Source organism: Arachis hypogaea, chromosome 19 (assembly GCF_003086295.3).
Source record: "Arachis hypogaea cultivar Tifrunner chromosome 19, arahy.Tifrunner.gnm2.J5K5, whole genome shotgun sequence".
NCBI lineage: Eukaryota > Viridiplantae > Streptophyta > Magnoliopsida > Fabales > Fabaceae > Arachis > Arachis hypogaea.
In genome coordinates, this window is record NC_092054.1 from 158,349,532 (window position 1) to 158,365,252 (window position 15,721).

Sequence of the window (15,721 nt, forward strand, 5' to 3'; positions counted from 1 at the left end):
ATTACATTGGTTTAAGACAGTAAATAAAGAAATGGATTAAGAAATTGTATTTTTTATTTTTTTAAATAAGCCCTATTGATGTAAATTGGAGTTGAGCGATGAGAGAGTGGGAGAGGAGAGGAATTAATATTAATATAAGGAATATTCCATATAGTATTATCACACAGGGTTATTGCTTATGTTACTGTTTATTCTTCTTCTTTTTTTATCTTTTGTTATTTTCTTTTATTATCACACGGTGTTACTGTTTATTTCAGAGGTTGATTGGGTAATTACATTGGTTTAAGACAGTAAATAAAGAAATGGATTAAGAAATTGTATTTTTTATTTTTTTAAATAAGCCCTATTGATGTAAATTGGAGTTGAGCGATGAGAGAGTGGGAGAGGAGAGGAAACACAGGGGGGCAAAAGATCCTAGGGTCTGGAATAATAAAGAGTATCTACGATTGGAGCTTGATTCTTTCTCTGTCTTTGTCGACAATTTTCTTGAAGATATATCAAAAAGGGAACTCTTTCATATGTTCAAGTGGACAGGTAGAATTATCGACATATATTTATCGCGGAAGAACAAAAATGGACATATCTATCTATTCGCGTTTGTGCGGTACACGACTAAAGGAGGAGCTTTGAAAGCTATTGCAGATATGAATGGTATAGTGCTAAGAGGCAATAGAGTGTTTGTCAGAGAAACGAAGTACAAAAGGAAAGCGGTGAGCCAGAATAGAAGGGGCAAAGAAGTAAAGGACTATAACAGGGAGAATGATGAAGGTAGCAACCCACAGACAAGGAGTGTGAAAGTAGCAGTAGAGAAAATGGTAAGGCAGCCGGCTGATGGTACCATCAAAGATCCAAATAAAAATGGATGGACAAAGAAGGTAGAAATACCTATAGTTAATGAAAATGTTGTTTGGCTACAAAGAAGTATCGTCGGAGGTACGAAGTTGGCGATCGATTTTAATGCACTGCAGCAAAAGATTCATAATGTACTGCCAGGTGTAACACATGTGAGGGAGTTGGGAGCATATAAAGCAATGATAACGTTGGATTCTGTGCTTAGTGCTGAAGAAGCTTACACATTCAAAATGCACGACTTATTAAAGATGTTTTATATGGTATGGAGATGGGACGAAACGGAGAGAAGTGAGTCTAGAAGAGTTTGGTTGGAGTGTTTTGGAGTTCCATTACATGCATGGTCAAGAGACACCTTTCGCAGAATTGGGGAGCAATGGGGCGAGGTTGTGGAGTGCGATAAACTGACAGAATCATGTCAATCATTCAGCGTGGGCGGAGTACTGATTGATACATGTGTCTTTGATATGATTAATGAGTGGATACATGTTACAATATGTGCAAGTGAATTTGACGTCCTTGTAAGAGAAGTGGGAGGGGAGGTATATCGAGAGGAATGCTTTCGGAAGAGTGAACAGGAAACAGGGGATAGGTATATACTAGACGGAGGTCGATTGCAAAACGAAGATCTTGGTGACAATCTGAACAAGCGGCATCAACAACCGGAGGTTGCTTGGGATTAGGCGGCAATGATGTTAACGGTGGCCAATAGGTTCGTTGAAGAAGAGAAGGACAGAGTTGTAAATTCATGTGTAATTTTGAATGAATGGAATCATAGAAATTCAAATTCTCAGTATAAAAACGCTAATCCCGCGGCATTGAATGAGGCTGAGGATTCTCAGGGATCTTCTAATATTAATGGCGAGGCGGATTCGGAGGAAACAATATCTCTTGACTGTTATCTACGTAACGGAAGAAAAAGCTGTGTGTGTAATAGGTACGCTTATGGGCTGTTAGCTACAAGGCCCATTGAGGGTAGCATAGGAAACGGAGATAAGGGGACTAAGGGGGAAGAGTTGGCCCGCTGGATTAGGGCTTCCAAGGGTATCCCAAACCGGGTTGGAGCTGACCCGGTTACCCTGCTGACCCGGAATGAGACGGAGCTTCTGACGCAAGGTGGAGTCCTCGCGACACTTCCATCTTCTTCTGCAGCTGAACCTGAAGCGCGACGTAGATGGGAGGATGACCACGGCCAGCCCACTTCGGCGGGAGAGGAAGTTGCTGCCTTGTCGCCTCGTCAAGGTGAGCAGCTACAGATCGGGGATGCAGCGAGACACAAGCCTGGGACAGTGAGGGGTGCAGGGGTTGGATTGAGGCAGGGTATGGACGAGGGTTGCGGCCAACAGCTCGCGTCGGATGAGGCTACACGGGAGGCGATCGTGGCAAGGCTTGCGGAAGACAGGGGTAACGTTGGAGAAGGAGGCCGGTGGAGGCAAGAAAGGGATAAGGGAACAGGGCCGTGCCAAGAACAGCGAAACTGGGACTCGCAAGGGAGAGAGTGGGTACTTGGAGACGCAGGACATGGCAAGGGCAATGACATTATGCCGGGTCGCAAGACATCGGAGGAGGATCAGCAATTGAGAGATGATACATGGTTGGGTCCCGAGGAGGGGGGAAATCATGGTGGAGAGTGAGGCACGGGTGCATGTCAGTGAACAAGAGGATGAGCGTGTTATCTGTACTCAATCAGGAACAGAAAGGGGGGCTATCATGAATGGGGACACTGATATTCACAGTGAAAAACAAAGGCCGAGTTGGGAAGAGGAGATGGCTGAGAATAAAGAGACTTGGAAACTAGCTGTAGAGTCAGGAGCTCAATGCAATGATGAGGAGGATATTATGGCCATTTTGCAGGAGCAGAATGAAGCGATTGCTCTGAAGCGACGTCCGGCGAAACAAAAGGAAAAAGTTCGGCGAAGCAGGCCAAAATCTCGAAAGCAGGTGTGTAATAATTTTGTGAAATGCTTTTAAGTTCCTGGAATATTAGGGGGATAGGAGGTACCAGAAAAGTTGGTATGCTAAAGAAGTTTATAAGTAAGATTAGATTGGATATACTAGGGTTGATAGAAATAAAGAAAGAGCTTGTGACTAAATTTGATGTAGCTCGTATCTTGGGAAGTAACAGAGCTTGCTGGGAGTTTGTGGGTTCAATTGGGGCCTCTGGAGGGTTATTGTTAATATGGGATGAGGCGGTCTTTAAATTAAATAATTGCTATAAAGGGGATAGATGGCTGTGTGTAGAAGGGGTCGTCGTAAAAGACAATTTTCAGTGTGCTATTTGTCTAGTGTATGGACCACATGAGAGCGTGGAGAAGGCTGCTATTTGGAAAGAATTGAGTTATATCGCAGGGCTGTGTCAGGTGCCGTTCTGTTGTCTGGGAGATTTTAATGAAATTTTGCATCTAGAAGAAAGAAAAGGAGCGACTAGCTTGTTAGCGTCTGCCGAAGATGTTAGAGTATGGATAAATGACATGGAATTGATTGATCTGGCACTGAATGATCGGAAGTATACATGGTTCCGAGGGCAGTCGTGCAGTCGTATTGATAGGTGCCTAGTTTCTTTGGGGTGGCTTGATGAGTACCCGGAATCGCCACCATAAGGAAGATTGTGTGCTCAAAGGATATCGGAGTTTGGACAGAAGTGGACTGCACTGGGCTCTTTGAAAGATCACTTTGAGAGTTGGAAATTGATGCTGCAGAGAAGAGAATTGCGCAGGAGTTGGATGGTTGGGTTTTTCTCAGTTATGTGGAACATTTGGCTACGCCGAAATGAGATTATTTTTCAGAGTAAGACAACATAAGTTGGAGATTGTGTGGCTCAATCATTCTCATGTGCTACGGACTGGTGTGATCAATAACTCATGTTATTGATGGCTATGCTAAAGATGACATAGGATTATTTGATGGTTTTTCCTGTATTTCGCTCCATTTCAATATTGAGCTTCTCCTTTCAAAAAAAAAAAAAAAAATCAAATCGAGCATATTAGTCAAATTGCGTAAGATTTGTACCAAGTTATTCCTTAAATATGATGTATGTAAATGGGTTGGTAAGAGTTCGGAGTTAGTAGTAATGAATATACTTGAGGTGCTTCCATATCATATTTAAAAGGACACTTATGTTTTGAGGTACTAAGATGAAGATTGAAAAATTGGAACTCAATATCATATTTATTGGTTTAGAAATTGATATTAAAATTTTAGTTTTCATTTCTAAAATTTTAATATTTTAGTACTTTCAAAAAGTGGGGACATAAGAGACTAAAATTTTTTAAGACAAAGACGAAACTTTAATAATATTTTGAAAAAGTATGAGGAGATAATGTATATTTTATATAATGTGTACAAACAAATATACAATTGAGTTAATTTAAGATTAAAACTAAATTATAGGCAACTAATTAATTTTGAATAGTTTTCAATTTGAAATTTAAATCAAATATTAGGATTATCATGGGTTTTGGAAACAAATAAACTACCTCCCTTTTTCACCTCTCTCTCAAAATACGGTTTGTCAGCATTCTATGCCTTTCTCGTGGAGTCTCGCCGGTACACTAACGCCGCGGTCACCAGCCGCCATCGGAAATCACGCCGACGCTGTTCCGACTGGCACCGTTGCCGCACAGGCCACCGCCAAGGGAGGACGTGCATATTGTGTGGGTCGAACTAACGGCACCGCAGCAACCCGGACGTCCAGCGCCTCCGTCGCAGCCGGTGTGTGCATTTTTTCCGACACCGTCCTCACCGATGCGCCTTCGCATTCTCCCATTCCTTCAAGTCTCTTCTCATCGATGATACCATCATGTTCTTCTTTTTCTTCGGATCCAAGCATGGTTAGCTTCTTTCATGATTTGAGCCCTATGCTTCACAACAGTGTCGCTTTTGTCATGACTAGTCTTTCAAAATTATGTTTCACCACAATAATAGTTTCTCCTGTTTATTCATCTTCTTCTTCTATTTTAATGGTCAATTTTGGATGGTCATTTTAGTAGGTATGCGGATGGTTATTTTATTTTTATGTAGATGATTATTTTGATTGGATTGAGTTTAGTTATACATAATTAAAATATGTTAGATGTTCAATTCATTAGGTATGCGAATGATTATTTTTATCCTTAAGTGGATGGTTATTTTTATTAAGGGTGAGTGGCGTGTGGCAAGGCAAGTAGTGACAGTGAAATGGAATAATAATTGATGAAGGTGGGGTGGCCGCCGGTTGAAAAAAAAAGAGAGTATTAGAGAATTTCAGATAGTTATTTTTTTGAAATAAATAACTGAATTTTTTAAAAATTTAAAATTTGAAATTAGAAAATTTGAAATTTGATGTGAAATAACTGAATAAGAGTTTTTAAATTTATTATTTTGTGGGTAATTTTTATTTTTAACTCATATTAGACTAAATAAACAATCTATTGAACACATTATACAAATATCTCATTGACTCCCTAGCAGAACTCTAATATTTTATATCTAAAATATTTCTATTTCAATTAATTAATTTCAACTTTATTTTTTATATAAATTAAATTAAAATTTTATTTTTATTTTAATATATATCTCTCACCTTACATTAAACATAATATTGAGACTTATTTCAGTACTTATATCTCGATCTCTCTTTCAAACATTACCTTAAAGTACATGTAAAAGGCTTCAATATCTAACAAAAGTTTAAGGAGAGTAAGTGTATAATTAATGAAAAATACCTAGTGTTTGACTGTTTGGTGTATTTGTAGAGTAAGATGATGGACTAGATCATTAGTAGTGAGATTTTTATTGGATCAAAGTGGAAGATTATTCTTTCATGGTGCTGAGTGAGCGGTTATTCCACACCATTCCACGTAACGAACTTAATGGAAGGGAGGTTCTTATTTACTCCACAAGTCGGGCCGAACTCAGGTTTTTGGAGTCTGAACCTGATGTTGATTGGGTAATTAGACCCGTAAATTGGATATGGCTTTTCTTATTGGGTTAGGTCGAATCCACGGTTTAGTCTAACGAAGTCTTCTTTTCTTTAGGTTTGCAGTAGTTAGGCCAGCCATTTAAATAATTAAATGTTGATTGATTAAAAGAATATTATAATAGTATTGTTTCTTGTCCATAATGTAAGAAATCCCACTCTCACTACTCCACGAAGTAAGGTTCATATTATGGTGGAAACTCAAGTGCAGGATACTTCACGTGAAGTTGATACGGAGAATCGTTAGATAATTTAATTGATTTAACTAAATTTTTATCTAACGTCTCTCAGATATCAACTTCACATGAATTTTCACCCCCATATTATTGACATAGGCAAATAAGGTTAGTCCAAAATTCATACACACCCGATCTGCCCTAATATCCATGCTGGGTTATGTTTATTTAGTTAGATTTATCACAAGTGTCTTGATCTCGTGAACAAACTTGATTTTCGAAGCATGTCAGTAATTTCCCACTTGCAAACGATTTTCTGCACATCATTCTGGAACCATTTTTTCACTATGCGAGCAATCCCTTTGTCTAAGAAAGTAACCGTCACATGATTGTTGGAGGATCTTTTTGAAAACGGTTAACTATGACCAACCTACTATAAATATATTCTCAGCTAATTTTTGTTGATTTTGATATTAAAATTCTTTGTAACTTGTAAGAATTTTTTTTTTTTGTAATTTCACACATCTCTGAGTCTAATAAGTTAATGACTAATTTATTGTGGATCGAACTCTATTTAAAAATTTATTGTTAATTAATAAAAACAAAATTTAAATCTCTAATACTTATTTAAACAGACTAATAAACTAATTAAAAATTAACTTGTAAATATCTCTAATCACATTCTCAAAATTATTCAGAGAGGGTCTAAAAAACTTTGACTATTCTATTTTAAGTCCAACTTCCTTCCATTAGTAACCCTTTGAAATAAATATATAATTCAAAATTCTTTTATTCTAGACCATGCTTAAAAATTAAATCCTAACATTAAGAGTATTTATGTAATATGTAATATTTGTTACCTAATAAACCAACCAAATTCAAGCCCAATAATAGGATTAGGAATTTTAAGGTTGTGTTTGGAAAAGAGGCTGAGATTAATAGATAAAAATTAAAACATTGAAATTAAATTAAATCTCTATACTATGTTTAGTATAAAGTATAGAGGACTGAATTATATCTTAATATTTTGTTTATTTTAAGATAAAATAAGAATGCCTATTAAAATACTTTTGGTTATTAAATAAAATATTGTTAAAATTTCCGTTTCTGTCACTAGGAATTTTAATGCCTTGTGTTTTTTATTTTTTTGAAGATGATAAAAAAGACTGAGATTTTGTGTCCAATACAAAAATTTTAGTTCCAATCTTTAGCCATTAAACATGTTATTCAGTCAAGAATCTCAATTTTCATCTCTAAAACAAATACTACTTAAGAGTAGGATTGTTAAATGAGACAATTTGACCTGTTTAGACTCGATTCGTCTAAGACCGATTTGTTTATGGGTCATAATTTTTTTAGCATGATCCGTTTTATAATTTAAAAAATATTTTGACAAAAAATATAATTTTTAGATAAAAAATTTTAAATAAACAATGTTTCATTAGTCAATGAGTCAATTTTTAGGTCAAATAAAAAAAATATTGGCTAAAAATATATTTTTTTTAAATGCAAAAAAATGTAATGGACTACCCACTTAGTTTGCAAACTAGCTCGTTTAATTTGTCATTTTTTTTAGTTAATCAAATTTAGTCTATTTATTTCAGAATTTAAACGAATTTAATTTTAAAACATTTTTTTTTTTGGACCAAAGGGCAAAATTTATTTATTTGAAGTTATGAACAGATAAATGGATTGGCCGGATGGCCAAGACTTGGCCCATTTTGATGGTCCAACCTAAGAGAGCACGTGAAGCTCGTAGTTCCGTTTTACTAACTGTCTGGGCAGTTGGCACGGCAGCAATACTCCGTTTCTTTTCTCTTTGTAGCTCCGCAGCCACTTTTGACTCTGACCAGTGACCACCACCTGTGATACACGGACACTGACACGGACACGGGACACGACACGACACGGGACACGCCGACACGCGAATTTTAAAATCTTACATGACACGGGGACACGCATACTTATAAAATATAAAGTATTTTTTGGATAAATTGTAATAATATTTTAATATTTTATTGATATTAAAATATAAATTAATTTTTTAATTATTTTTAATGTCTTATTTTAATTATATCAAGTATTTAAAATATTTTTTGTTTTAATAAATAATAATATATACTATATCTAAATTTATTTTAACAATATATATTAAGAATAAGACCGGACACGCTGACACGTGATGGTATTTAGGTGTGTCCAAGTGTGTCCGGAGAAGAATTTTTTATTTTTTATTGAGACACGGTTTGGACACAGCAGACACGCGTGTCGGACGAGTGTCGGTGAGTGTCGTGTCCGAAATGTGTCCGACACGCGGACACGGCAACTCAGCAAAGTGTCCGTGCTTCATAGACCACCACCGAAAACACACCCCAGTAATTAACGTCAAAACCTAGGGGTAACATCGTATTTTCGCACAGCGTTTGGGAACCAACGTCTCCCTTCGCGACTAGTAGTAGCGCCCCCAAATATTCAATGCACCCGCTGCCATCAACAATAATCTGCTCTGCAAGCAAGTGCATCCTCTAGATTCTAGGGTTTCCTCCTCAAATCCCTACCCACAATTTTCCCAAATTCTTCCCCAAAAATTTCTCTCCTTCCACACAATGCAGCTCCTCAACTCCGATGAACCCGCCTCCGAAACCCGCAGCCATCCCGAGAAACCCCAAGAAGAATCCAGTTCCCCCGCGACCGATTCATCGGACTCCACAACCGACGAAGGCGTGGCCCTCGACGTTTCCGGGAAGAGCCTGGAGTTTTCGGCGGCGGAGGAGGAGACCGCGGAGGACTCCGCTGCGGAGAGCTTGTACCTCTACAGGAACGTTTACAGCTTGGTTCCGAAGTGGGTGGGTGCTCTGGCGCGGTTGAAGACGCTGAAGTTCTTTGGGAACGAGGTGAACTTGTTCGCTCCGGAGTTCAGGGGAATGACGGCACTGGAGTGCTTGCAAATGAAGATTTCTTCGCCTGGGATCGGTGGGTTGCCGCTTCACAAGCTGAATGGGTTGAAGGAGCTCGAGCTCTCCAGAGGGCCACCAAGGCCTTCGGCTTTTCCATTGTTGGCCGAGATTGCTGCCCTTAAGCGATTGACTAAGCTTTCTATTTGTCATTTTTCTATCAGGTTAGTTTTTTGTTTTTCTGCTGATGGAAAAATGTGCTTGCTTTAAGCCACGTTTAGTTATGCAAATTCTAAGTTCGAATAGAGAAAACCAGCTCAGGGAGTTTTACTATTGTGGTGGGTCGATTCAGCTTGAGGCAGAGTATTTTAATCAAGTGAATCAATGAATACTTTGCTTTCTTTTACTTGGTCGTGGTTTTAGAATGGAGTGATAGTTAACTTTGGGTATTGATAGTGTCAAGGTTCATTGTTCTTAAGTGTTAAGTTTGGTGCAAATAATTTCCTTTTGTTAATATCTCCTCTGTTTTGATATGCCCTTTTCTTTTTTCTTTAAAAAACAAACTAGGTATCTACCTCCGGAAATTGGATGCTTAAAGAATCTGGAGTATCTTGACCTTTCATTCAATAAATTGAAGACATTGCCGTCAGAGATCAGTTGCTTGAATAGCTTAATAACCATGAAAGTTGCGAATAATAAGTTAGTGGAGCTACCGTCCACAATGACCTCTCTTACAAGGTTGGAGAGTTTGGACCTTTCAAATAATAGGTTGACTTCGTTAGGCTCTATTGAACTTGGTTCCATGTGTAGGCTTCAGCTCTTAAATCTTCAGGTACCTAAGCCATGATTTGTTGAATCAGGGTAGTTTTGTAACAATGCTGTTCTTTTCAATTTCAATTTTATGTGTTATTGAAGATCAGATGGTGCTTTTGCTGTTTTTTATTTGGTTAGTCATTTGATATGCTGAATCTTATCTTTGTGTATGTTGTTAATTGTTCCTCTCCTTATAATGGAATTCTGTGTGGACCTGAAAATTCTGTGTATTTGTGATAGCTGTTTTCAGTTTTATATTAAGGTCCATATATTTGATCTTGTTTGGATTTGTTACATCAGCTTTGTGGTTTATCCAAAGAAATCTGCCAATAGTAGATTCCATATTTGGCTGATTGTTTTTCCAACTGTATGATATGCAACATTTTCTCTGTTTCTATGCTTGAATTTTTGTTAATATGCATTTAATTTGGTGGAATCTGACAGTGTTTGACATGGAGGAACACCACATTGAAGGTGCCTCTGTGCATCCAAGGTATTGATTTAGTAGCTGTAGTTTGCCTGTAAAGCACATTGTAATGATTCTGGGTACACCAGCGAGCTCACGTTTGTCCATATTTTCATTCTATGTGTTTGTAGGTTGTAACTGTAAACTTAGTTATTTGTGTTTTAAAAATTTTATTTCCTATGCCTTTTGTTAATTATATAAATTGAACAAATTTGTTTTTATTTTTTATATTTCAAGTACAACAAGCTGCTCAGCGTTTTTCACATTCCTTCATGGATATGCTGTAAACTGGAAGGAAATGATGAAAGTGGGTGTAACGATGATTGTAGCAGTTCTTCTGTTGAAATGGATGTCTATGAAAGCAGTCAACAGGAAAATGATCGAACAATTTCTAATGGTGAGGCCTGAATTTCCTTCCTATTTTGCTTTTTTCTTAATTTGTGCATGCTCTCCCCTTCTGGTTTATGAATGTTTGAATTATTCCTGCATGTTGAGCTGAATTATGCTCCTGTTAAATCTTTTACAGGTGCTCATAATACCTCATCAAGCACATTAACTAGTACCTCATCTAGCAGTAGATGTTTCTCAGCCCGGAAGTCAGGTAAAAGGTGGAAGCGGCGGTTTTATTTACAGCAAAAAGCTCGTCAAGAGCGCCTGAATAACAGCAGGAAGTGGAAAGTTGTAGATCAAGATCAGTTATTGAGCAATAATATTCAAATAATTTCTGAGTCTGGAAACATTGCTGCTGCAAGCTGCAAAGAAACTGTATCAGACCATGTGAATCTGGATGATAATGGGAAAAGAATATTCTCTGAAAAAGAAGTAAATGATAATTTAAGTGGTAGTAATAAGGATGAAGTAATATTAGAAAAGCAATTTTCTAGTGACAATTGCCATACTGCTGAATGTAAAGATGAAAGAGATGCATCCTTAAATGGACCTGGTGAACAGGATGAACAATCTTTGGAGATTTTGAAGTGTTCTTCTACAAAGAGGTATTCAGATCGGCATCTTGACAATCCTAAACCATGCAAGTTTAGAAAACCAATTGTTGATGCCTCAATATTGGCGTGCAAGTACAGTAAGTTCTCAATTTGTGGCTTTGAAGACCATCTGTCGGATGGGTTTTATGATGCAGGACGTGATCGGCCATTTATGCCTCTTGAGAGTTATGAGCAGAATCAGTGCCTTGATTCTCGTGAGGTCATCCTACTAGACAGGTTATTATCATCCTCACCACCACCACCACCTTCATCATCATCATCCTTATGATCAATTTGCTTTAGTGATGATTTAAATGTTTTTTGTTCTTTCAGAAAAAGGGACGAAGAGTTGGATGCTATATTGCTCTCTGCTCAGGCACTGGTCACAAATTTGAAAAAGTTAAATGGTTTAAATACACGTGGGATGCATGCCGTAGTTGATAGCTTGCAGACAGCTTCACTGCTTGCACTCTTTGTATCGGACCATTTTGGTGGCAGCGATAGAGGTGCTATGGTAGAAAGAACACGGAAATCTGTGTCAGGTTCAAACTATAATAAGCCTTTTGTTTGTACGTGCTCAGCTGGAAGCAGCACCAGTATGACTTCTTCTAAAAAACCTGCTGTAAACACCATAGAAGATATCACTCTTTCTAGAATCTCTGAACAATGTATCGATTCTATTAAAAAAAGACGAAGTTCAATCATAGTCCCTATTGGTTCTGTGCAGTATGGTGTATGTAGACATAGAGCTCTGCTTTTGAAGGTGATTATAGTTGTATCCATGCTTAAATTTCTTGTGCATATGTTGTGCTGTAGCTTCTTTACTTTTGCCCCCTGATTGTGATTATCTGATGCAAGTTTTTTTCATATACAGTATTTATGCGATCATATGGTGCCAGCAGTGCCTTGTGAGCTTGTCAGGGGGTACTTGGACTTTTCCCCACATGCATGGAATATCATTCTGATTAAGAGGGGTGATACATGGGTCCGAATGCTGGTTGATGCTTGTCGACCCCATGACATAAGAGAAGAGAAGGATCCTGAATACTTCTGCAGGTATTTAATGTGCCTCCTCCGAGGCCCGAATTGGTGTCCTCCTTAAAAAGAAGTTTGTGTTGCTAATATCAAATATCCTCTCAATTTTGCTGATGATTCGAAATTGTCTTAATCAAAACTGATGTTGGAAATCTGGCTGTGGTTTTATGGAAAAATGTTTGTGTGATATCTTTATGAAACTTAACCTTGTATGAAACTCTACATACTTAACCTCTGCCTATAAAACTTGTTTAATTTTGTGACTTTAGTGGAAATACATACAGTCTGGTTCTTCAGAATTTGATGAGTTAACTTGGTATGTAGGTATGTACCTCTTAGTCGAGCCACGATCCCCCTTTCTTCTCGTGGAAGTCATGGTCCTGATTGTTTGTTTCCATCTCTCTCTACTTGTGATGAACTTAAGAAAAAAGCTTCCACTACTTTAGTTCCGTGCAAAATTGGGTCAGTTGAGGCTGCAGCAAAGGTATGTGATTATCCATTAATGGTCATGGGGTGCTCCACTTCCTCCTTTTATAATGTCTTGTTGTTATTTGGATATAATATAATGCAATGCTTTTTACATATATCCTGGGATGGTGCAGGTACGTACTTTGGACGTGCAGGGAAGTTCAGCAGCCGAAATTAGAAATTTTGATTATAATTGTTTGGGAGAAGTTAGAATTCTAGGTTCTTTAAAACATCCCTGCATAGTGGAAATGTATGGACACGAAATATCGTGCCAATGGACTTCCACAGCTGATGGCAAGCCTCACAATCGCATATTAAGATCTGCAATTTTTATGGAGTATGTTGATGGCGGCTCCTTGAAAGTAAAAACATTTTCTATTATATATCGGCTATTATTATCATGTTTTTTTTTTTTTTGTTATTTTATTAAATTTTCACTTCATGTTCTCACAGAATTATTTGGAAAAGCTATCAGAAGCTGGTGAAAAGCATGTCCCTATGGAGTTGGCGTTGTATATCGCCAGAGATGTCTCCTGTGCCTTGTCAGAGCTGCACTCAAAGCACATAATTCATCGGGACATTAAAAGTGAAAACATCCTGTTTGATTTGGATAGAAAGACTGATGATGGAACTCCCACTGTGAAGTTGTGTGATTTTGACAGTGCAGTGCCACTAAGATCACGTATGCATGCTTGCTGTATTGCACATATGGGAACTCCACCTCCTTGTGTATGTGTTGGAACACCACGGTGGATGGCTCCAGAAGTTATGCGGACTATGTATGAAGAACGCGCTTATGGATTGGTAAGATATACTTGTTATTTATCCTGCCTGATCTTCTGGTGTATCTATCACGTTTTGTCATATTGTTTATTGGCGTTGAATTTATGATATCATACCTAGTAATTTCAGTAATTTAATTCATCTTTCATGGCCTTTTGTCAATAAGTATGTACTGGAAACAAGTCAGTCTGCTGTTTTTCTAGACATATTATCATTTAGGGTTGTAATTTACCTCCTTTTATCTTTGTTACAGGAAGCTGATATTTGGTCATTTGGATGTTTACTTTTGGAGATACTGACTCTGCAAATTCCATATTATGGAGTGCCTGATTCAGACATCCATGACAGTCTGCAGGTATGATTATCCTTCGTTCATGCAAATAGTTATATTATACCCTGCTGCCTCTGGTTGAGCTATTATTTTATTCATGCTCAACCCCAATTTACAATTATCTTTTTTCTTTTATTACCATGATCTATGCAGATGGGTAAGCGGCCACGATTAATAGATGAACTGGAGGCATTGAGTTCAATGAGTGAACCCTCAGTAATTCAATCTGGTGAAGACCTGGAAAAATCAGATGCAGAGGCAGACTTGCTGAAATTCCTTGTTGGGTTGTTTCATAGATGCATGGAAGAAAATCCTGCAGAGCGTCCTACAGCTAAAGAAATCCATGAAATGCTACTTGCACGCACAGGCCGTTTACAAGCACAAGATGATAGGAAGATTTAGGTAGGCTATTGGGGCAGCCCTGTCCTGGGAAATATATTCTAGCCCGTCAATGTTATATTATTAGAATAAATTATATTCATTCTTTTTCTTCATAAAGTTTTAGGTAGGACTTATTCAAGAATAACCATTCTTTACCAGGTCAGTGACTTATGCGGCTCTAATATAGTGTAGGGTAATTGAAATCTGTATTTTTATCTAGGTCTACTAGGTTGTTAATGTCTGAGATGTACTCAGGCATTCCCCATTTAATTTATCAGGCCCCGTCGAATTGTAATCTGTTGTAGTTTCGAATTGTATCCAGATGTAATTGAGCATATATTTTTTGCCAGATTATAAGAGAGATGAATGATTGTTTTCTTATATATATATTTGGCTGTTCTAAAATAATTAGTTGGCAAACAAACCGTTTATTTCTCGGGTAAATCTTGGTAGATCAGTAGATGCATTTACATGAAAGAAATTATATTGTATTGCTATTTGCTAGTTCTTTTATGTTGATTAATAATGCTGTGTCATAAACTCTCAACTGTTCCTCTGGCTAGGTTGTTGGCAACTCCCGGCAATGAATACTTACCTTCTACCTATGTCTTTATATTTCATCTTTTCCCTGAGCTGCAGTTGAAATCATTATAACTCTTAAATGATTAAGTCTTTTACCCAAAGGGGGAAAAAGTTTTCTTGATCTCTAACAAATTAATCTTGGGTTAGGGGGTGTGCAAGAGAGGTGTCAGTAGCCACCTTTGAACAGCTAATGCTATCAACTAGTTAAAATTATTTAATTAGGCTATAGTTGCTTATTTGTCCTAGGTGCTCTTTTATGGAGTAATAAGTCTTGGCATGCATTAGCAGCTAACTTTGGACCACTCTACACTTGTACTATCTCTCTCTAATATCTGCCATATCCTTCCTCTGGTCCTCCACCCCTCCAGTATCCTATATGCATGTAGGGTTCTTACGAAACAAACCCGTTTTCTATTTGTGGAAGTACACTGTGGACCCAACACAAACAAACACAAGCAGAAATAATTTCTGGGAAGGCCCTACCTCACTGCTCATTAAGGAATGAGCCAATGAGCACTCATCACTCATCACTCATCCCCAGTAGTTTTACTTATGACAAGTTTTGGGATGCTTTTCAATTCATCATGTCACAGCTTACAAATGAGAACCAAACGTGGTAAATTTTCATGACATGAGTCTTAACTAGACTGCATATGTGACAGGAAAATCCAATGAAGCAAGAGAATGGAAATAACTTTCTTTTGGTTTCAGATGAAGCAAACTAGCAAAGCATGCTTTGGCCTTTGGATGGGGAGTATTGAATACTCCTTTTACTTTTCTTGTCTCTAATTTTGTTACATTGGTATGACTCACTCCACCCCAAGTAGCCAAATGGAGCATGCTTTTCTTCAGAACCGGACCACAAACTCTGGCCCCTGGCTTTTAGCCAGCCTGTTTTTGTTTCAATCTATACATGGTGGACCATGTTGTTTCAGTGGTAAATGGTAACAGTAATTTTTCCATTAGTGGCAACAATTACAATTTTGGCACAAAAACCTAACCA

General features: G+C 37.7%; 1 protein-coding gene across 1 annotated transcript; it reads left to right on the forward strand.

The window, feature by feature from the left end:
• The first annotated feature begins 8,398 nt into the window (after nt 1-8,398).
• LOC112775344 (uncharacterized) lies at nt 8,399-14,521 on the forward strand. Its single transcript, XM_025818917.3, has 11 exons — nt 8,399-9,100; nt 9,444-9,708; nt 10,393-10,552; nt 10,682-11,375; nt 11,472-11,901; nt 12,013-12,194; nt 12,498-12,657; nt 12,776-13,003; nt 13,095-13,445; nt 13,678-13,779; nt 13,909-14,521. The coding sequence occupies exons 1-11, from the start codon at nt 8,589-8,591 to the stop codon at nt 14,155-14,157; spliced, it is 3,333 nt and encodes a 1,110-aa protein (XP_025674702.1). The 5' UTR covers nt 8,399-8,588; the 3' UTR covers nt 14,158-14,521.
• The last annotated feature ends 1,200 nt before the right edge of the window (nt 14,522-15,721 follow it).

Excerpts from the sequence above, each read along its gene's own strand:
- LOC112775344 (XM_025818917.3), top strand. The coding sequence starts at position 8,589 with ATGCAGCTCCTCAACTCCGATGAACCCGCCTCCGAAACCCGCAGCCAT. Across the intron at positions 9,101-9,443 it reads ATTTGTCATTTTTCTATCAG|GTATCTACCTCCGGAAATTG; the intron begins GTTAGTTTTTTG and ends AAAACAAACTAG. Across the intron at positions 12,195-12,497 it reads GATCCTGAATACTTCTGCAG|GTATGTACCTCTTAGTCGAG; the intron begins GTATTTAATGTG and ends CTTGGTATGTAG.